At 41.6% G+C, this 24,141-nt stretch overlaps 1 protein-coding gene across 1 annotated transcript in view; it reads left to right on the forward strand.

Annotated features, from left to right (window-relative positions):
- The first annotated feature begins 8,621 nt into the window (after positions 1 to 8,621).
- cmss1 (cms1 ribosomal small subunit homolog) overlaps positions 8,622 to 24,141 on the forward strand; it is a 77,414-nt gene continuing 61,894 nt past the window's right edge. The window contains exon 1 of the mRNA XM_064944098.1: positions 8,622 to 8,946. Coding sequence (XP_064800170.1) covers positions 8,898 to 8,946 — 49 coding nt within the window. The 5' untranslated portion in view covers positions 8,622 to 8,897. The remainder of the gene's footprint in view (positions 8,947 to 24,141) is intronic.

Genomic DNA, 24,141 nt, shown 5'->3' on the forward strand with positions numbered 1-24,141 from the left:
CAATCCATTGGAATAGCAGAATGATCGAACAGCAAGAGTGCCACCGAGTCCCCCAAGACAAAAGAACATAAACTACAACACACGATGAATGAAACAACAATAAAGATCCCTGCCAAGTTCCACTGGATGTCAGAAGGTGAATTCACCAATTTGTAAGTCGCTCTGGATAAGAGCGTCTGCTAAATGACTTAAATGTAATGTAAATGTTTAAAATGCAGATCGGCTACTTGCGGATTAAGCCCAACCAGATGCTCATGAATGCAGCTCGGCTACTTGCGGGTTAAGCCCAACCAGATGCTCATGACTGCAGCCTGGCTACTTGCGGGTTAAGCCCAACCAGATGCTCATGACTGCAGCTCGGCTACTTGCGGGTTAAGCCCAACCAGATGCTCATGAATGCAGCTCAGCTACTTGTGGGTTAAGCCCAACCAGATGCTCATGACTGCAGGTCGGCTACTTGTGGGTTAAGCCCAACCAGATGCTCATGGATGCAGCCCGGCTACTTGCGGGTTAAGCCAAACCAGATGCTCATGAAAGCAGCTTGGCTACTTGCGTGTTAAGCCCAACCAGGTGCTCATGAATGAAGCTCAGCTACTTACGGGTTAAGCCCAACCAGATGCTCATGAATGCAGCTCGGCTACTTGCGGGTTAAGCCCAACCAGATGCTCATGGATGCAGCCCGGCTACTTGCGGGTTAAGCCCAACCAGATGCTCATGAAAGCAGCTTGGCTACTTGCGTGTTAAGCCCAACCAGGTGCTCATGAATGCAGCTCAGCTACCTGCGGGTTAAGCCCAACCAGATGCTCATGAATGCAGCTCGGCTACTTGCGGGTTAAGCCCAACCAGATGTTCATGAATGCAGAGGGAATTTGGAGACACAGGAAGTTGTTTGTGGCAAAGTTTAGTGGAGCTCAAGGTCACTTCCAGTTTGTTTGTTCTTCCTCAGACACAGCTGTCCAATCAGAGATGTCACTGCTGACCCCTGACCTCTCCACAGCTAGTAGGTCCGAAATGACCAGGGCGTAATGTGGTAAGCGAGAGTAATAGCCTGACCACATAACAGTGAACAGTTTTGAACTGCGGAATTTAAAATTAGCATTCTTATGGGACTATTTCATATGAAATATCAAACGAGAGATCTAAGGGTATGTATCAGATGGTCAACATGCTTTGCTCACACCTCCTGTAATGGTCCGGCCCTAAACCACACAGAAACAACACTAGACACTATGAAACACAAAGCTTTTACTATCTCATCCTGGAATATATAAGGTTTGAGATCATCTGCCTTTGGCCTAAAGAGAAGGAACCCAGACTTCAAAGAAATTGAAAATACAGACATTGTCATCCTACAAGAAACACGGTATAAAGGAGACCGACCTTTTTGGGTTCCGTCTAGGTTAGAGAGCTGGTAAGCCCATCCACCAAACTACCAGGTGTGAAACAGGGTAGAGACTCAGGGGGTATGCTAATTTGGTATAGAGCAGACCTAACCCACTCTATTAAATTAGTCGAAACAGGAACATTTTACATCTCGCTAGAAATTAATAAAGAAATTACCTCAACAGAGAAAAATGTCCTCATGTGTGCTACCTATACACCCCCAATAGAATCCCCATACTTTAACGATGACAGCTTCTCCATCCTAGAGGGGGAGATCAACCATTTCCAGGCCCAGGGACACATACTAGTCTGTGGCGACCTAAATGCCAGAACTGGACAAGAACCTGACACCCTCAGCAAACAGGTGGACAAGCACCTACCTGGAAGTGATAGCATTCCCTCCCCCATATGCCCCCCTAGACACAACTACGAGAACATAAACGGGTCACAACTCCTGCAGCTCTGTCGGACGTTGGGTATGTACATAGTCAATGGTAGGCTTTGAGGGGACTCCTATGGTAGGTACACCTATAGCTCATCTCTTGACAGAAGTACTGTAGACTACCTTATCACTGACCTCAACCCAGATTATCTTAGTGTTCACAGTCAGTCCACCGACACCCCTATCAGAACACAGCAAAATCACACTCAACTTGAACAGAGCTATGCCCAATCATGAGGCATCAAATACAAAGGAGCTCAATAACAAGAAATGCTATAGTGTGAAAATAGTGTGGAAATCTACCAAAAAACAAATACATTTGTATTGGCAGTAGAAAACCTAAACAGTATATTGACCTCTCAGCTTCCCTACCAAATCTAAACAATTCAAACAGAAAATTTAGAACAATGACAAATGGTTCGATGAAGAATGCAAAAACCTAAGAAAGAAATTGAGAAACCTGTCCAACCAAAAACATAGAGACCCAGAAAACCTAAACACTAAAACAATACAGAAATACACTACGGAAAAAGAAGGAACAGCACACGCCCAAAATCAGCTCAATGTAATTCAAGAATCCATAGAATCTAACCACTTCTGGGAAAATTGGAACACACTCGTTCGGGCGGCGGTCGAAGTCACCGACCTTCTAGCCATCGCCGATCCACTTATCATTTCCATTGGTTTTGTCTTGTCTTCCATCACACCTGGTTCCAATTCCATCAATTCCATGTTGTGTATTTAACCCTCTGTTCCCCCTCATGTCCTTGTCTGTAATTGTTTGTTGTAGTGCTTGTATGTGCTGGGTTTTGTTTGACCCGTTTATTGTATTTATTCTGTTTACAGTGGTTTATGGTTATTAAACACAACTGGTGTAAATCAGTTTCCACTCTCCTGTACCTGACTTCTCTGCCGCCAGTAGCATCACATTACAGAATTACGGACCCACTACTATGGAGTCAGCAGGAGCAGGTACCCCGGTATTAGGGGTGGAGGAGCGCGTCCGGGAGCACGCAACAATGCTCCAACATCTTGGCACGGCCATGGACCGTGTTGTCCAGACAATGGACCGCTGGGAGAGACAGGGTGTTCTTCCTGCGCCTCCACCAGCACAACCGGGGTCTTCACTGAGCGCACCTCTTCATCATGGTCCCAGTGGGATTCGTCTCTCCCTGCCCCAGGAATACGATGGGAAGGCTCCGAACTGCCAGGGGTTCCTTCTCCAACTGGACATATACCTGGCCACCGTCCACCCGGCTCCGTCGGGCCGTGAGAGGGTGTCCGCCCTGTCTCGTGCCTCACCGGGAAAGCCCTGGAGTGGGCCAATGCCATATGGAGAGAGGGTGATGAGGCGTTGGACCAGTTTGAGGAGTTCACCCGCCCAAGGGTCGAGCGGCGGTTGAGCGCCTCTTCCTTCTGAGGCAGGAGACGAGGAGCGCCCAGGAGTTCACTGCAGTCTGCGCGAGGACGTTCAGATCGAGGGTCTGGTGGTCTCACCCGGCGAGGCTGGGAATTTTATAGACCCATTGTTCGCCCATAGTTTAGGGATCCCCATTGTTCCCGTGGCTGTGCCCTTCCCCGAGTTCTCTGTTGCTCATATGTTTGTCTATGTCACTTTTACTGATTTTAACCCACATTCCCAGCATATGGTGCTCGTCGAATCAGGCGAGGCTGGGAATTTTACAGGAGTCACGTGTATCCCCTCTCACAGGCGGAGATGGAGGCTATGGAAACTTACTTGTCACAGAACAAACTAGAATGCCATTTGGCACTAAACATAGAGTACACAGTGGCAGAATACGTGACCACTGTGACTGAACCAAAATTAAGTAAATCTTTGACTATGTACAGACTCAGTGAGCACAGTCATGCTATTGAGAAAGGCCGCCGAAGGCAGACATGGCTCTCAAGAGAAGACAGGCTATGTGCTCACTGCCCACAAAATGAGGTGGAAACTGAACTGCACTTCCTAGCCTCCTGCCAAATGTATGACCATATTAGAGACACATATTTCCCTCAGATTACACAGACCCACAAAAAATTTGAAAACAAATCAAATTTTGATCAACTCCCATATCTACTGGGTGAAATTCCACAGTGTGTCATCACAGCAGCAAGATTTGTGACCTGTTGCCACAAGAAAAGGACAACCAGTGAAGAACAAACACCATTGTAAATACAACCTATATTTCTGTTTATTTATTTTCATTTTTGCACATCATTACAACACTGTATATATATATATATATATATATATATATATATATATATATATATATATATATATATATTATATATATACACACATATAATATGACATTTGGAACTTTTGTAAGCAATGTTTACTGTAAAATTTGTATTATTTATTTCACAAAGTGTTTATTATCAATATCCCTTGCTTTGGCAATGTAAACATATATTTCCCATGCCAATAAAGCCCTTCGAATTGAGTGAGAGAAAGAGTGAGTGTGAACGAGTGTCACTTGACTGAGTACGAGTGTCTCAATGCTACAGTCAGGAGAAACAAACAAACAAATAAACAAGAGACAACAGTAAACACTAATCTACCTCATTAAAAACTTAGTGTGTGGTGCTACATACATGGAGATGGAACTGAAATAGATTTAGTTGTGATTCTCATTCCATTTGTGAGGAGGGGATTATAACTGTGTGTGTAGAGGCTCAGTGAAATGAAGAAAATACTAAGGGAGGGAGGGTGAGGGACAGAAATGGAGTTGGAAGGTCAGAGAGAAAATCAGAATAGGGAGTGTTATAAGTTCTGGGAGAGGAAAAACAAGAGAGATAGAGAGACATTTGTGGGCACACAGTAATTAGCACTGAACGATTTCAGTGCTAATTAGACTTCTCTCTGTCGCTCCTTCTCCTCTGTTGTTCTCTCTTAGTGCTCAGTGAAGAAATGGCCAGCATCAGAGAGGACGATATTCCAAAAATAACACGCCTCCTTGTGATCATTAAAAAGGGAAAGTGATGAACAGCTGCATCCAACAAAATCAACACATTAACACAGACGCACCACAGTCTGCAATCACCCACAGGTCCACAGACACAGCTGCTAAAGCACCTAGTCTTGAAGACTTTCATCCTCTATCTCTCCCTCACAAAACAAGCTTTCAGGAGAAAGTCTGGTGATCTTTTTGATTCCCACAGTTTCTTATTGATTTTCTCTGTATCAGGAGAGTCATCTGCTCATGTTTTGGTAAGAGTCTGTTTCTCTCTCTTCTCATATGAGTTAACAGATGTATTCTTCTAAACTAATCATATTAGCTGTTGTGCCAAACAATAGGAATGGCTGATGAACTTTGAAAGAAAAGTAGATTTCCCTATTGTTCCCAGTGGCAGAGCCGGATTGTTCCTTTTCACACACACACAGTAACGAGAAGCTGTAGATTCATTGTACCTCACTAATTCACAGCCAACACTCCCAGAGAGGAGGAGAGCTGAGGCAGACGTCTGTCTCTTTCTAGGGATGATAGACCAGTTAATTACATGTGGAGCTGCCATTTACGGCCCATTGTCTCATCTGAATGTTGGCTGCACTCAGCGCAATGTGTTCACTTTGTCCTTCCTTTCTTTCCCTTACCTATTTTCTTTATCTCTGCTTTCTGGGGGTACCACAGCACAGCCATCCTGACTCTGTATAATTTCCTCAGTAATCAGCCTGTTCTCTCTACTTGGTGGCGAAGCTTTAATCAAATGTCTCGCAGCCTCTCCCAGCCAGAAAATGTGTTATTCTGACAGAAACACACAATTACTCCCGGAAGACTTCTCCCTCCCTCCACACCTCTCTTCCACAGCTGCAGAAAGGAGGGCACCATTCCAATCACATCCTCCTTTTTATTCTTGTCTTTCCCCCCCTTTCTTTCTTTCTTTCTTTCTCTCTGTGTGTAAAACTAATGAGAAGGCCCATCTCTGTGATGATGACAGAACAGAGAGTGTGTAATGTAAACTGCAGAGAAAGACACCCCAGGGAACAGGCCGCTGCAGCCCAACGCCCTGAGGAGGCATTACCTCTGATGATGATGACTAATGCATGTGTAGTGGTATTGTACTCTTTTGTAATTGCCCCTGTCATCTCCCAAAGGTCAGAAAGTGGAGCTGCATTATGCAAAGCCTCCCCTTTTGCCTCTTGACGCATAATTAAATTGGAGTTTGAGATATAGTTCCACTGCATGTGAAACAAAAGGCACTATCTCTACTCAGTTTATGAAGTAGCCCTATAGGAGGCCACCCTGGGACAATGTGTTCTGATTAGGACAAACACCTTTTCAACTGGGCATTTTGCTCAAAACCTCAACTTAGAAAGTTTAAAAAAATTCAACCAGACATAGATTATACATTGATTGTACAAAACATTCTGGATTTAATACAGAATAGAATAGGTTTAGCGATATGGCCTATTTTAGAATCAGAGAGTGAAATAGTTATACACTTGTCTCCAACATGTAGGCTCAGCTTTCCCAAATAGTCCCATTTCAAGTCAGAATGATGAACAAACTTAATTTCAATTGACTTTACCTGTTGTCCATTGATTTTGTCCCTGTAGGAGGTCATCTGGTACAGACTATACACAGGGAAGTGTTATCAACCTGACCTTCAGTATACTGGCCTGTATATCAGTTTTGTATTTGTGTTTTGTTGTCAATATCGATACAATTCGCATGTGACAAATGACAAACACTTTCAGGTGATTGCAAGGAAATGTGTTACGGTCGACTTAGTTCGGTTTACATTAGGTTATTGTTTACATATTGTGCATCGCATAACAGTGCAGCAAAACAAATTGAGGAAACAGCACATTCCTGTGGATACCCCTTCTCCACTTCCTACCGCCAAAAGGACCAATAGCATGTAGCCAACAACCAGTAAAGTACATGTAAATATCATGTTATTCAAATTCTGGCTTGTAGAGACTATTGCATCTTTTTAGGTCAACTTTGGTTAGACTGAAAAACGTAACAGTCTGATGTTTAGGCGAGCCTAGATAGAGTGCGTTTCAAACTCTTAAAAAGACACCCCATCTCCCCAGCCCTCAAATTAAGTGGACACTTCTTATCATGACGTCTGATGAGTATACACTTACAGGGCAAGGGGTGAGGGAGGAAGGAAGGATTTTTTTTATTTTTTATTAACAACAAATCAATACAGAAAGTACAGGAGGGAACACAAGTATATATAGATTATATACAATGGACAATCGAGCTAGAGGGTACAATATCACATTACAATTACACAAGGACCTTAAGGGACATACATACACTTACAATTCTAACAGCTTTTTTGTTTGTTCTTTTTGTAGGGTAAGAAAATGTGATTTTTTGTTTGTAAATTTACATTTGTGTATATGAAATTTGGCCAAAAGAAAAATGAAATTAATTACATAAAGATGTTTCAGCTTATTTCTATCGTATGTAAAGAATCCAAGCAGTACATCTTTCCACAATAGTGTAAAATCTTCATAAATGTGTTCAATTATAAATCTACTGATGTCTTGCCACAGTTTTCTTACATGAATACAATGCCAATAAAGAAGCAACACTGTTTCTGGGTGGTCATTACAAAAGGAGCAATTTGAGTTATATTTTCCTTAAACTTTTTCATATAGTGGTTGACAGGATAATATTTATTAATCATTTTAAAGGAAACTTCCTTAATTTTGTTAACAAGTCGGTATGTGTGTGGCAACATCCAAACTTTTCCCCAACAGATATTATCAATAAATCCATTCCAATAAGGCATGCCATAAGGTATAGATACAACATCCTGCTGAAACAAGGGTCGTATCACTCTGTTGTTGAATGGACCAAAAGCGAATGAGTCAATAGGGTCAATAGAAGGTAGGTTCCGAGGGTCAGGTCTTGACATGTTCCTGAATAACAGAGCAACACCTGAGGGAATGGCATCTAAAACAATTGCAAAATCTTTAGGTGTTACAGGAACCTTGTAAAGTGATAAGAATTCGGAAGGAATTGTTTTTAAATGGACCGCCCTTGTCAGGAAATTCGTCCCTCGTTCATCCCGCGATGATTGTGTTTTCAGCCCCGGTAGCTTGTGGGTGCTTTATATGAGCTACAGTCAATTGTGATTGCACGTCTACTTATATTAACTATATAATTATTAATATACCCCTACTCTATGATAGCTAGCAAATTAATTAGCTAAGTTAAATTAGCCTGCCTAGCTACTTCTGAAGAAGGAGTTTTTTTTCTTCTATAATTCTACAATTTCCAAAAACATTACTTTTATGAGACGTGTTTGTGCATTAGTTGCACAATTTAACTTATTTACATTCGTTTTTACTTACACTTGTATGTTGACTTCATATTGACAGTTGAGGTTTTAGGTTTTGGAGGACTTTTCTTAGCGGATGTACAATCATTGCGAATTGGGGCGTTTCAGGCTCTATCGAACAAAATTGTACACTCGCAAACTCCATTAAAAGCGAAGGCTGAGGGGTTTACGTTGTAAACTTCCTTTGCTTGGCTAATCGTTTGGACCGACGACATATGGCAGCGGGGATTTTCCCAAAGGCATAGGGTTTAGGGCCAAGGGCTGTCTACTTCGAATTTGAAACGCTGCCAATAAAGTCTGAATAGAATAGGACTCAAGTTGCAGATTCCCCATAAAATACATCAATCAAAAATACATTCTCGCTCAATAACATAGCTTACGTTACATTTTAATTTATACATAAACTTGTCATGACATATGCCCTGCGTTAATTATGCACATTTATCTTGAATCTGTAGCTTTAATGTTAAAATACAAATATTTGAGTTACGTTATATACCGCAATGTCACATGCCGTTTCTCAGCGGTTTAGCAATTATTTATTGTAGCCCTTCTTGAAACATTTACACAATAACAGATGCCACTTTGGTGACTGTTTCTTTTGTAGGGACTTTGTCAGTGTAGACTTAACCTAACGGAGTAAGTGTAGAGTTGATGGCTTGGCCATAATGTCCCGGTAACACTTCCGTTTAAACTGTTCACAAATGTCATGCGATTGTGAACAACCAGAAGCCACAGCGCAGCGGTAGTTTTGGATTTGAAGATGGGGGACGATTTAGGTGATGACTGGTGGGAACAAAAGGGAAATTCGGGTAAGTTATAATATTTCTAACAGATGGAAGTATGTGTGCCTTTGGCTGAGCAAGATACCGTCTCATATCTGTCATTGCACTGGGTGTTTTTAAAAATATCTGTAGGACAGCTAACATAGATAGCTAGTAGCTAGCTAACGAGACTCTCATGCTTGGCTATTATGTCCATGTTTAGCTGAAGGCCTTCAAAGCAATTGCTCAACTGTCCTCTTCCGAGCACGTTTCGTGTATTTTAATATTATGCCTGCGCTGTGTTCGTCCAGAAAGTTGAGCTAGTTAGCCATAGCAACATGCGTGTATGTTCCGTTTTACACGTGTGTCTAGCTGATGGAGCTCACGCCGAGGTGTATTGTGGTAGTTGATGTTCGACGCGTTTTTAGACCTGTACCACAGATCTCGATAGTTTAATGTTTCCAAAATTGAAATCTGTTACGAACAGAGTGGACTAAGTTTGGTAGACTCTACCCTTTGCAAAAGTAAAAATAAATGCGTTTATGAGTACAAGGGCGTATTGTTATTACACACGCGCAGTTCAAAGAAGGCGTTCCCTAACAGAAAAATGCAAATAATGGTAGGACTTGCCAATATCAAAGATTTTTATAACTAAACCAAGATAGACCACAGGCTGTCGTCTCCAATGGGAACAAATGAGCCATAGTGGGCAGAGCCAAGCACGCAAGGAGGGAAGCAGAGCCAAGAGATCCTATTGGTGCGTTATAGCATCATCAGCATATTTTCTTTATGGAACAACTACTCTTTGGTGTGTGTGTGTGTGTGTGTAAAACTCAATTCGCTTTTGCACTCCTTCTAAACAATGCAATAGTGTTATTTTTTATTGCCAAGGTTCAAGTTTACAAACCTTAGTACACTGTTCATAACATATTCTAGTTCTGGAAACAGAACTGTATTGAGATCAAATGCTTCATCGATGAGAACATTTACGGAATGTCAGCCAAAATCCATCTAGTTAAATCTTCTCCCACTGCCCGCCAGTGGGTTTGTGGAAACACCAAGCGGATGCTTCGCATTTAAATATCCAGTGAAATATCTGTTTCATTGTTCTACAGTTCATATCTGTGCCAATGTCATGCTTGGCTCTGCCCACCTCCTTGCTTGCTCTGTGGACTATGATTAATTTGCTCCCATCGGATACGACAGGTTGTGGTCTATCTTGGATTAGTTATAAAAGTCTTTGCCTGAACCAGAGAGAACTCTAATCCACTCTCTGTACAGGATATAATGTGCCGAAGAGACCGGCCTTTCTGCCATCTTTAAATATTAATATTCTATCATGAATGTTAATGCGCTTGAAGAGAACAGAGGATTTGGTCAAATCAAATGTATTTATATAGCCCTTCATACATACTGATATCTCAAAGTGCTGTACAGAAACCCAGCCTAAAACCCCAAACAGCATGCAATGCAGGTGTAGAAGCACGGTGGTTAGGAAAAACTCCCTAGAAAGGCCAAAACCTAGGAAGAAACCTAGAGAGGAACCAGGCTATGTGGGGTGGCCAGTCCTCTTCTGGCTGTGCCGGGTAGAGATTATAACAGAACATGGCCAAGATGTTCAAATGTTCATAAATGACCAGCATGGTCGAATAATAATAATAATAATAATAATAATAAGGCAGAACAGTTGAAACTGGAGCAGCAGCACGGCCAGGTGGACTGGGGACAGCAAGGAGTCATCATGTCAGGTAGTCCTGGGGCATGGTCCTGACTATATCAACCTCACAGCTGTCCTCCAATCACAATAATTATTCAAATATTTTAACTTTTTTCTCCACAGAACATGTTGGTATCCGGTTGCTAAGCAACCATATTGTCTAGGTGAAACCAGTATGTCAAAAGTTGCTAGCTCACATCTACATTCTCAAACTAAATACATACTGCAGTTCCAACCACAAAACGTCAAAATACAACAGCTTGCCTAACTAACAGCAAAATTATTGTTTTTGACTCATGGAAAATATGAATGTTATTTCCAAAACCAATGAGCATCCAGCACATATTGAATGTTGAGATTGACAAAAGGCCAGTCTCTTTGGCAATGACAGAGAGGTAAAGAATGGAATGTTAGCCAAAGAGACTGGTACTCGGACTATAGTCTTAGTTGGTAGTAATAAGGAATTCCTCTCGACTACACCTACAAATTGGGGAAAACCAACATTGACCTCCTGTTGTAAAAGAGGTAACTTTTTTGTAGATTTTTTTGTTATATAGAAATAACTAAACATCCCGAAAAGCTGCTGTGGTGTTCAATGTACATGTAGCCAGGTCAAATCCCAACCCATGGTTTGCAATAATCCCATGTAGAGAAATGGAGCCTACGATAAGAGCCCTGTGGCTTCAGGCTATTCGGCATGGGAGAGTGGGAAATGTGGGGACACGGTGTCGAAGTAGGCTACACATAGACACGGGTGTGGAAAACGTTTATTTACAAGTAATACATCTGAACTTCTTTGGTACAGTCCGTTTGTAACTCCATTCATTAACCTCTCTTGGGTAGGGGGCAGTATTTTGACGTCCGGATGAAAGCGTGCCCAAAGTAAACTGCCTGTTACTCAGGCCCAGAAGTTAGGATATGCATATAATTGGTAGATTTGCATAGAAAACACTAAAGTTTCTAAAACGGTTAAAATGTCTGTGAGTATATAACAGAACTGATATGGCAGGCAAAACCCAGAGGAGGACAACCCCCCCCCCCCCCCCCAAAAAATTTTTTTACAAAAAATTGGCCTACCTCTATTTTCAATGGCTATCATTTATAAGGCCAAGTCCTCCCAGATTGCAGTTCCTAGGGCTTCCACTAGTTGTCAACAGTCTTTAGAAAGAGTGTCAGGCTGGTTTTTGAGAAAATTAGACAGAAAAATCTACAATTTCAAAGTGGCTGTAGTGTTTCCAAGCGTGTGGAAGAGAGCACGTTCTTTGGTATTTTTCACCGGTAAAGACAACTATTCTGTCTCAAATTGTATAGTTTATTTGCCTATTAGGGTACCTAAGGTTTGATTATAAATGTTGTTTGGAGAAGTTTATTACTTTTGTATGAAGGGAAACTGGGTTACATTGTTGACTGAAGTGCCAGCTAAACTGAGTTTATATGGATATAAAGAAGGACATTATCGGACAAAATGACCATTTGTGATGTAACTGGGACCTTTTGTAGTGCCAACAGAAGAAGATCATCAAAAGTAAGGCATTTTTTATATCGCTATTTCTGACTTTCGTGTCGCCCCTTCTTGGTTGAAATGGTTTTCATGTGTTTGTATGCGAGGTTCTGTCCTCAGATAATCGCATGGTTTGCTTTCGCCGTAAAGCCTTTTTTAAAATCTGACACAGCGGCTGGATTAACAAGAAGGTAAGCTTTATTTTGATGTATTACACTTGTGATTTTATGAAAGTTAAATATTTATAATACTCTAGTTTGAATTTCGCGCTCTGCAATTTCACCGGATATTGGCCAGGTGGGACGATACCGTCCCACCTGCCCATAACAAGTTAATTGTAGCTGTATAGTCTTTGTTTGTGTTGTTGGTCTTGGCTAGCTTAACCTTTTCACATGTGAGTTCCAAATATCTCTAACGATCGCCCCAGCGTGAGTTGTTTAATGCGCAGGATGTCAGAATTCACTCACTGTTCCAAAATGTGATTGTTACGCAACAGGACAGTTAACACACGCTGCCTGCTAATTATCTATAGGCTATGTTTCAATTTTTCAATTTCCACTTATTTTCTAAGAAGTTTTATTTTTTAACTACAGTTTGAATTGAGGTGTGTTCCGCTTCCTTATTAATTCACATAGGCTACTTCTATTTCAGTGTTTCAGACAATTTATGTTTGAAGATTTACTGAGCCGGACAAACCTCTCTCTTCCACGAGAGCCCAAGCACTTCACCAATGTTTCCCTCGACATTTGCACAGTCTTGCAGGAATTGGCATATTTTCTGGCTGGTGTTCGCATTGCCTTCCTTGTTGTTTTCCTTACAAATAATAACTTTGGACATGTGTGCGTTCCTATTTTTTATTTATTTTATTTAACCTTTTATTTAACTAGGCATGTCAGTTAACCTCTTGAAACTCCCCATCCCGGATCCGGGATTGTGACTAAGCCTCAGGCTCATTAGCATAACGCAACGTTAACGATTTCTGAAAATCGCAAATAAAATTAAAATAATGCGTTTGCTCTCAAGCTTAGCCTTTTCTTAACAACACTGTCATCTCAGATTTTCAAAATATGCTTTTGAACCATAGAAATTGACTAATTTGTGTAAGAGTATGCAAAGCTAGCATAGCATTTTGTGTAGCATGTAGCACGCAACATTTTCACAAAAGCCAGATAACCAAATAAATAAAATCATTTACCTTTGAAGAGCTTCTGATGTTTTCAATGAGGAGACTCTCAGCCACATACCAAATGCGCAGTGTTTCCTGAAAGCGTCTGTGTGTAGGAGAAATCGTTCCGTTTTCTACATTGCGCCTGGCTACCGAAACGAACCGAAAATGCAGTCACCTACAACGTGAAACTTTTTCCGGATTAACTACATAATATCGACCGAAACATGGCAAACGTTGTTTTGGAATCAATCCTCAAGGTGTTTTTTCACATATCTCTTCATTGACATGCAGTTCTTGGAAGCTTGCTTTTCTCTCTCTGCCCCATGGAAAAATACTGGCAGGTGACTTTTGCGCACCAATTTCGGCGCAGGACACCGGGCGGACACTTGGTAAATGTGGTCTCTTATGGTCAATCTTCCAACGATCTGCCTACAAATACGTCACAATGCTGCAGACACCTTGGGGAAACGACAGAAAGGGCAGACTCATTCCTCTTGCGTTCACAGCCATATAAGGAGATCATGAAAGACAGAGCCTCAAAAATCCTTGTCATTTCCTGGATGCCAAGTCATCTTGGTTTTGCCTGAAGCTCACGTTCTAGGGCACGCACAGAGAAGATATTTGTATTTCTGGACACGTCAGAGTGTTTTCTTTCGAACAGTAGCAATTATATGCATAGTCGAGCATCTTTTTGTGACAAAATATCTTGTTTAAAACGGGAACGTTTTTCTTCCAAAAATGAAATAGCGCCACCATAAGTGTAAGAGGTTAAAGAACAAATTATTATTTACAATGACAGCCTACCAAAAGGCAAAAGGTCTCATGCGGTGATGGGGGCTGGGATTAAGAATATAGGACAAAACAAGCATCATGACGAGACACCACAACACTACATAAAGAGAGACCTAAGACAACAACATAGCAGCAACGCATGACAACACAGCATGGTAGAAACACAGCATGGTAGAAACACAGCATGGTAGAAACACAGCATGGTAGAAACACAGTATGGTAGAAACACAACATTGCAGAAGCACAACATGGTAGAAGAATAAAACATGGTACAAACATAATTGAGCACAGACAACAGCAAGAAGGTAGAGACAACAATGCATCACACAAAGCACCCACAACTGCCAGTAAGAGTGTTCATGAATGAGTCTTTGTCCAGTTTGAGTGTTTTTTTTTTTTGCATCTTGTTCCAGTTGCTAGCTGCAGCGAACTGAAAGAGGAGCGACCCAGGCATGCGTGTGCTTTGGGGACCTTTATCAGAATGTGACTGGCAGAATGGGTGTTGTATGTGGAGGATGAAGGCTGCAGTAGGTATGTCAGATAGAGGGGAGTGAGGCCGAAGAGGGTTTTATAAATAAGCATCAACCAGTGGGTCTTGCGACGGGAGATTACAGAGATTACCAATTTACAGAGGAGAATAGAGTGCAGTGATGTGTCCTATAAAAGTAAGTGCCTTATTTTCTGTATGTCGTGGTGATCCTACTGTAGCATACAGTATGTATAGATGGAGCATATTGTATTTACAATTTTAGCCACATGTTTTCAAGCACTGGTGACAGATGATGCATTCCGAATATTGCATAGATTGTAATGGACACCTATGATGTGTGAAAGAGGTTGTACTGATTCATATTGAGATAATGCTATTTGCCATGTGTGGCTCCATGTTTGTTGAAATTATACAATTCATTCTGGGTGTCATTTGAACGTCTGTGAGACCAAAGATGTTATAATGAGGTGAAGGGTAAACCTCCGGAAGGGAAGTGAATGATCATAGACGACACACCCCCTTCAACATGCATACTGCAAACAGACCAAACTCACCTTGTCTCCTCTTATTATCTTTGGTTGACGGGAGAGAAAAAAACAAACATGGCGAAGCGCACAAACTACCCATCATCAGCTTACTTTCAATTTCTAGAAAGTGTTTTACTAAATTATTTTTTATCAATTGTGAGCTCACCCATGATTAATTCTAAATAGTAATGGCTATTTGCTAATTCATATTGTGTTTTCTGACAGCCAGTTATCCTAATATGACTGCTTGTGTTACGTCAATCTTTCTTCAGTTAGAGCTAGGACTAATGTAGCCTACGTTTTCGGGTTTGGATGATTGTGTATGCTATCTCTACTTCTGTGAATGTCTGAACATCGCATCCCAAAATAAACTGGTCACATTCAGGACATAACTTCGTAAGGACTGTGTTTGTGCAACATATTTTTCTATGAAAAAATAGTGTGGCAAGCTTAAATGCTGACTGTTGTGTCAATATAAACTGGTTATTCTAAATAAGCGTTCTAATCACACCGGTTTGAGCGTACAGTACCACGACTTACTGTTCTTTGTGCAGCTTCAATTGTCAAACAAAATTGGAAATTGTTGCTCCTCCGTTGGTAATTTTCTTCCCGCATGTTTTGCAAGTTGAAATCCAATTTTTGTTGATGCAGCGTCATCTTTATATCCGAAAATAATAATTTGGGCTATCATCTTTCCAGGGGCTCCATCTGAATTCACCTGCCGACTTTCCTCTGCACTGCCGCGTACTTTTTCTCAGCTGGCACAATTTGATTGGTTGCTGTCCGATTCAAACTGTAATCCATGAAATGAAGAGTTGATGCGCTGCACACGTTTTTTAATAGCATCATTTTTAATATTTGGGCTTGCGGAGGGTGTCTGGTCGAGTCATAAGGGTCATGTCATGAGTCATTGGGGTCAAAGTCGAGTTGCAAGTCATCATATTTGTGACTCGAGCCCACACCTCCTGGTTATAAGTGAAATAATCTGTCTGTAAACAATTGCTGGAAAAATGACTTGTGTCATGCACAAAGTAGATGTCCTAAACGACTTGCCAAAACTATAGTTTGTTAACAAGAAATTTGTGGAGTGGTTGAAATACGAGTTTTAATGACTCCAACCGAAGTGTGCAAACTTCCTACTTCAACTGTACTTGACGAGTATGAACATGCTCCTACTTAGACAACTTTAAAGGTGCTACATATTTAGGGTTGTGTCGATATACAGTATGATTAAATTTAACATATTGATATTTGACATTGACAATATATTGTGATGTGCAAGAATATACTCTTTGAGCTCTACCAATCAATCTTGCAGTTTTATCAGTTGCGCTGTTTCAATATGTTGTACATTAATTAAATAAGCCTTATTTCTTCTTCCATACAAATATTATTTTAATGAGAATGCAATTATAATATTGTAAATAAGCACAAAAATTGCCCCGTCTGGAATGACTGTCATTAACGGCGCAAAACTATTATATTGGATATGGTGGTATTTGGAGTAACATATCGTAGAAGAGGTCTCCCCAAATATCTCCCAACCCTACTGCACATAGGACTATTTATTTTTTAGCATGGTATTTTTTGCATAGTGTAGGGAATCATTGTACCATCAAATCACTGGGACATATCTTTTTACAGATGTTCGAAGCTGGTAGCCCAAAACTAAAGTTACTTTTGGTTCAACAACTTGAAACAGCTGTAAAAAATATCTTTTTTTGTTATTGAAAATATATGTCACAGTGATTTAGATGGTACAATGATTCTGTACACTATTCAGTGCTTGTTTTCACATATAATCTGAAATTGAGCAAACAGTGTAGAATTGTATGTACCAGAGCAGTTTCCACTAGATAGCACAGCCACAAAGTTTGATAACAGATGTCGCTCTGGCTGGAGAAATCAATAGGCGAAAAGCACAGCCAATCACAACACTGTCAGTTAAGTAACAGTGTGCAACACTATTAGCACCAGATATATTATGGAAGTTTTCTGAAAATACAAAGTAGAACCTATAAAAGAGATTTTTACATTTTAAATAGACCATCAGGAAATTGATAGATTGCGCCAATGGCATAATACATTCTTTATTGATTTACACAGCACTAGTGCAAGCATTTGGTTTCAAATATTATATCACCTGCAATGTGTTATTTCCCTAGTTAGTAAAATAGGGAATTGTCTCAGATGTAGTTATATCTTTTCCATCTGCAATGTTCTGAACATTTCCCCTGAATTCACCCCAGCCGTGTCTATTGTGGTGCTCAGGATGTGGTGGGTTAGTTTCTCATGTTGAACACAGTCTGACCGTTCAGTGTTTTCCCAGATTGCATGGCGGCGGCATGTGGCTGTCCTTTGCTCTGTCCAGTGTCAGTAGTGCTGTTTGTCCCTCTCGGCATACTGTAGCCTTTGGTTTGGGGATCCTGGTGGGGCCGGGCTTTAGAATTGCAGGAACCTGGCGAGTGGAAATAGAAACGTGTCAACAGGAGTCTTTCTTGATCAGTTACTCACACACAACAGGGTTTCTGTTAGGACCGGCAATATTTTTAATTTACTGGACCCATGTGCGTTGGGTGCGTAGCCTGGTTAGGGCGTCCACCCATGGTGCTCAGAGTGACAGAAATCACATTTTAGAATATGGTAATTGATATGAACAGAACATGCAAGTCAAGGATGCAACGATGTGTGGTCCTTCTTACCGAATTCTGATGTGCTCTTTAAACATATAACTGTCCACATTTACATTTCCTCAGCGAACAAGAGGAATAACAAACAGCAAGATTACTATGTCAATCTACTGTAGTAGAAAATATTAGGCTACATATTCTGTTGGTCAGCTTGTTTGGTGAGTGCGAGCCTTTTCCAAACAGACTCTTTGACAGTTGTGGGATGATAGATACCAAATTCATAGGCTATTTTGAAGCAAGGCAAGACATGCATCATAACATATATTAAAATGTCCAGGCTTCGAACAATAATTATGTTTTCAAAATGCATACTTCCTCCAGCTCATTGCAAAGTGGTGTATGACGCGCTGATGAAGCCTGCCTTCCGTTGGTGTTTGATGCTGCGTTCAAAACAACTCAAATCTGAAATCTCCGACTTCCAACTTCAGTTCGTTCAAGGGAACTGGGAGAGAAAAAAATTGCTACTGGGGGAAAAACTAGTTTTGAACGGTCATCCAACTCGGAATTCCCACGGGAACTCGGGCCTCTTTCTAGAGCTCTGACTTTCCGACCTGAAGATCACTGAGGTCATGATTTGACCTCGTATTTTTCAGAGATCCCAGTTGTCTTGAAAGCACCACAAGATGCTGCAGCATCAGCTCTTGCTCTGACAGATTTTCCACTCAGACACTATGCTGTATGTGTGTGTGATACATAACGGATATACTGTACAGGTGCCAATTTTATTCCACTAAATTATGCAAATGAACCTGTAGATCGATAAGCATGACCTGTCAAATTTATTTTCAACTGCTATTTCCATCCACGAATAGGCTAAAAAGCATTATTTTGCAATGGGATGTTTTCTTCTTGGCCAGAGTCAATTTTATTTATCTGTTTTATTTGTGCACCAAACCCTGACACGCATACACACAGTCATGATGGTTTTTGCACTGATTGAAAATAGAAAAAACCCTCATTTTTTCTATTGCTTGACTTTGACAGTCTGTCAGTAGGGGTGCAGCTGAACCATTCTGGCTGCCATAGCTCTGACATCACCCACTAGTGCTGCCATTGTAGGGCTTTGCATCATCACACACTGCCAAAGCAGAGTTCAATCAGTATTTGATCTGATGCTTCAAAGACACCCAATAACTGTCACATCAAAATGACTGAGTACCTCAGGAAGGTGCTCTTATATTCACTTCTTTGTCTATATCCATCTCCTTTAACCCCCCCCCCCCTCCATCTCCCTGTGTCTATATCCATCTCCTTTAACCCCCTCCATCTCCCTGTGTCTATATCCATCTCATTTACCTCCCCTCCATCTCCCTGTGTCTATATCCATCTCCTTTACCTGCCCTCCATCTCCCTGTGTCTATATCCATCTCATTTACCTCCCCTCCATCTCCCTGTGTCTATATCCATCTCCTTTACCTCCCCTCCATCTCCCTGTGTCTATATCCATCTCCTTTACCTCCCCTCCATCTCCCTGTGTCTATATCCATCTCATTTACCTGCCCTCCATCTCCCTGTGTCTATATCCATCTCATTTACCCCCCTCCATCTCCCTGTGTCTATATCCATCTCCTTTACCCCCCTCCATCTCCCTGTGTCTATATCCATCTCATTTACCTCCCCTCCATCTCCCTGTCTATATCCATCTCCTTTACCCCCCTCCATCTCCCTGTGTCTATATCCATCTCATTTACCTCCCCTCCATCTCCCTGTGTCTATATCCATCTCCTTTACCTCCCCTCCATCTCCCTGTCTATATCCATCTCATTTACCTCCCCTCCATCTCCCTGTGTCTATATCCATCTCATTTACCCCCCTCCATCTCCGTGTGTCTATATCCATCTCCTTTACCCCCTCCATCTCCCTGTGTCTATATCCATCTCCTTTAAATCAAATCAAATGTATTTATATAGCCCTTCGTACATCAGCTGATATCTCAAAGTGCTGTACAGAAACCCAGCCTAAAACCCCAAACAGCAAGTAATGCAGGTGTAGAAGCACGGTGGCTAGGAAAAACTCCCTAGAAAGGCCAAAACCTAGGAAGAAACGTAGAGGAACCAGGCTATGTGGGGTGGTCAGTCCTCTTCTGGCTGTGCCGGGTGGAGATAATAACAGAACATGGTCAAGATGTTCAAATGTTCATAAATGACCAGCATGGTCCAATAATAATAAGGCAGAACAGTTGAAACTTGAGCAGCAGCACGGGCAGGTGGACTGGGGACAGCAAGGAGTCATCATGTCAGGTTTACACCCCTCCATCTCCCTGTGTCTATATCCATCTTCTTTACCCCCCCCATCTCTCTGTGTCTTTATCCAGCTCCTTTACCCCTCCATCTCCCTGTGTCTATATCCAGCTCCTTTACCCCCCCCCCCATCTCCCTGTGTCTATATCCAGCTCCTTTACCCCCCATCTCCCTGTCTATATCCAGCTCCTTTACCCCTCCATCTCCCTGTGTCTATATCCAGCTCCTTTACCCCCCCCCCATCTCCCTGTGTCTATATCCAGCTCCTTTACCCCCCCATCTCCCTGTGTCTATATCCAGCTCCTTTACCCCCCCCCCATCTCCCTGTGTCTATATCCAGCTCCTTTACCCCCCATCTCCCTGTGTCTATATCCAGCTCCTTTACCCCTCCATCTCCCTGTGTCTATATCCAGCTCCTTTACCCCCCATCTCCCTGTCTATATCCAGCTCCTTTATCCCCCATCTCCCTGTCTATATCCAGCTCCTTTACCCCTCCATCTCCCTGTGTCTATATCCAGCTCCTTTACCCCCCCCCCATCTCCCTGTGTCTATATCCAGCTCCTTTACCCCTCCATCTCCCTGTGTCTATATCCAGCTCCTTACCCCCCCCCATCTCCCTGTCTATATCCAGCTCCTTTACCCCCCCCCCATCTCCCTGTCTATATCCAGCTCCTTTACCCCTCCATCTCCCTGTGTCTATATCCAGCTCCTTTACCCCCCCCCCATCTCCCTGTGTCTATATCCAGCTCCTTTACCCCCCCATCTCCCTGTGTCTATATCCAGCTCCTTTACCCCCCCATCTCCCTGTGTCTATATCCATCTCCTCTACGTCCCCATCTCCCTGTGTCTCTCCATTTCCCTGTGTCAATTTCAATTCAATTTAAGGGCTGTATTGGCATTGGGAACATATGTTAACATTGCCAAAGCAAGTGAAGTAAATAACAAACAATAATATTAATAGTAAACATTTCACTCACAGAAGTTTCAAAAGAATAAAGACATTTCAAATGTCATTATGTCTATATACAGTGTTGTAATTATGTGCAAATAAAGTACAAAAGGGAAAATAAATAAACATAAATATAGGTTGTATTTACAATGGAGTTTGTTCTTCACTGGTTGCCCTTTTCTTGTGGAAACAGGTCACAAATATTGCTGCTGTGATGGCACACCCAGTAGATATGGGAGTTATTAAAATGTGGTTATTTTTCGAATTCTTTGTGGATCTGTGTAATCTAATATGGTCATACATTTGACAGGAGGTTAGGGAGTGCAGCTCAGTTTACATCTCATTTTATGGGCAATGTGCACATAGCCTGTCTTCTCTTGAGAGCCAGGTCTGCCTACAGCATCCTTTCTGAATAGCAAGGCTATGTTCACTGAGTTTGTACATAGTCAAAGATGGTGATGCACCGATATGACATTTTTAGTCGATACCGATATCCAATATTTTCCTTGCCATAAAAAACAACAATACTGATAACCAATATTTAAAAATTTAGCAGCCTTTTTTTAAGCATTCTAGTACAGTTAAATAGTTAACACACACACATGGGCGCAGCAGTCTAAGGCACTGCATCTCAGTGCAAGAGGTGTCACTACAGTCCCTGGTTCGAATCCAGGCTGTATCACATCCGGCCATGATTGGAAGTCCCATAGGGCGGCACACAATTGGCCCAGCTTCATCCGGGGTAGGCCGTCATTGTAACTAAGATATTGTTTTTAACCTCTCTGGCCCACCCGGGACTCAACCGCACCCCCTGCCAACAATAAATGCAAATGCGCTACGCCAAATGCTAATAGCACTCGTTAAAACTCAAACGTTCATTAAAACTCACATACAGGGTACTCAATTCAAGCTACACTCGTTGTGAATCTAGCCAACGAGTCAGATTTGTAAAATGCTTTTCGGCGAAAGCATGAGAAGCTATTATCTGATAGCAGGCAACACCCCGAAATACCAGAAGGGGACGTAAACATAGGAATTAGCGTAGCCGGCACTACACAACGCAGAAATAAAATATAAAACATTCATTACCTTTGACGAGATTCTTTGTTGGCTCTCCTATATGTCCCATAAACATCACAATTGGGTCTTTTTTTCGATTAAATCGGTCCTTGTGTACCCAAAATGTCCATTTATGAAGACCGTCAGATCCAGGAAAAACACAGTTTTTAAAGGCAAAGTTATTTTTTTTAATTAAAAAAGTGACCTATAAACTTTGACAAAACACTTCAAACTACTTCTGTAATCCAACTTTAGGTATTACTAAACGTTAATAAACGATCAAATTGATCACGGAGCGATCTGTATTCAATAGGCACAAGTTTGGGAAACGTAGCCAACTTTTCCGGTTCCATTGTTCACAGCTGTGGACCTGACGACCGGATGTGGCTATTACTCAGATGACCAAGGATTTAGTTGAATCGAAATCACAACACTGGCGACATTGTGTGGAAGCTATAGGAACTGTATCCTCAGCCTTAAGTATTTTTCCTTCCAATAGACAATACATAGACTGGCGGATTGATTTTTTTCTCCGTCGATTTAGTGACCAGGTTTTCTGGCGATTTTGACCACGGAACTCGTTCTGTTATAGTCAGACACCATTGAACCAGTTCTAGAAACTTCAGAGTGTTTTCTATGCACACATACTAATCATATGCATATACTATATTCCTGGAATGAGTAGCAGGACGTTGAAATGTTGCGCGATTTTTAACAGAATGTTGAAAAAGTAGCCCGATCTCTAAGAGGTTTTAACTGACTGCCTGGTTAAATAAAAGTTATACACCACCACACTGACCAAAAAGTTATTTTGTTGGTGTTTACGTATGTCCCCATTATCAGTAAAACATAATCAAAACCTATTTCTTTCACTTACTTGCTGTGCTGTTTCGTTGTTCATTTGTTCAGTCGTTTCATTCTCAACCAGGATTTCATCATACATGTCAAGCAGTGAAGTTTCAGCTCTGTCTGTCCGTGGCCTCGGTGCGCACTGTCACTATGTTCGTTTCCATTTTGTCTATCTGTGTATGTAACATTTCACGTATAACCCTGTTTCTTGTCTGCATCGAAGTAGCGGTCCTTGTACCTAGCATCGAGCATGGTGGCGACACAGTAAAGAGGCTCAGAGAGAATGCCACCAAAAAACTTGTTCACAGCCTCGAGTACTTTTATAAGTTTTAACCCCACGGTTTGTTGGCAGTTTTGTTGAGCAGGTGTTTCAATGCCATTACAGAGGGTGTCACATCTGCTGCAGACACAGTTGATGAGCTTATTTCTCCAGTCAGTTGTTCGAATGGCACTAGGAGTGTGTTCATGTTCTCAAATGCCATTGAAATGGCAGCAGCGGTATGAGAACTAGCACATTCTTGAGCATGTAGTACGGCTTTCTTCTGTATGAAATCCTCGTCGACCCACTGTGCTGCCAGACTCTGCATGCTCACGGGGCTGACATCGCTAGTCCAAATATCAGTCGTGATGCCCATAGCAAGTAGCATAATGAATTCTATTATTTTGGCGCTAATGGATTTCACCTTTTGAGTTGTCTCGCGGATCATTTCTTACTCTTTCAAATGACTGCTCAACGTGTTCAGTTGTTGGAAGTGTGCGCTTAGTATTTTTCTGCTTTTGTTCTGTGTATCGATGTATTTTCCGTGGTGTTGTTATGTTATATATGCACATCAGCTTTGTCATCGGTTTTGCACATCGGCGTTAAACTAGACATCGGGCCGAGATTGGCATCTTTTTTGCGAATTTCGTCCGATTCCAATATGCTCACCGATATATTGTGCATCCCTAGTCAAAGATTTCTTTCTGCCACTGTGTACACTCTGTTTATGGCCAAATAGCATTCTAGTTTCCTATTTTTATTTATTTTAGTTAATTAATTGACAATTATCTTTTTCTTTTCTCATGATTTTTGTTGGGTCTAATTGTGTTGCTGTCCTGGGGCTCTGTGGGTTCTGTTTGTGAACAGAGCCCCAGGACCAGCTTCCTTAGGGGACTCTTCTCCAGGTTCATCTCTCTGTAGGTGATGGCTTTGTTATGGAAGGATTTGGAATTGTTACATTTTAGGTGGTTGTAGAATTTGTCTCTTTTCTGAATTTTGATA

This window comes from Oncorhynchus masou, chromosome 29 (genome assembly GCF_036934945.1).
Source record: "Oncorhynchus masou masou isolate Uvic2021 chromosome 29, UVic_Omas_1.1, whole genome shotgun sequence".
Taxonomy (NCBI): domain Eukaryota; kingdom Metazoa; phylum Chordata; class Actinopteri; order Salmoniformes; family Salmonidae; genus Oncorhynchus; species Oncorhynchus masou.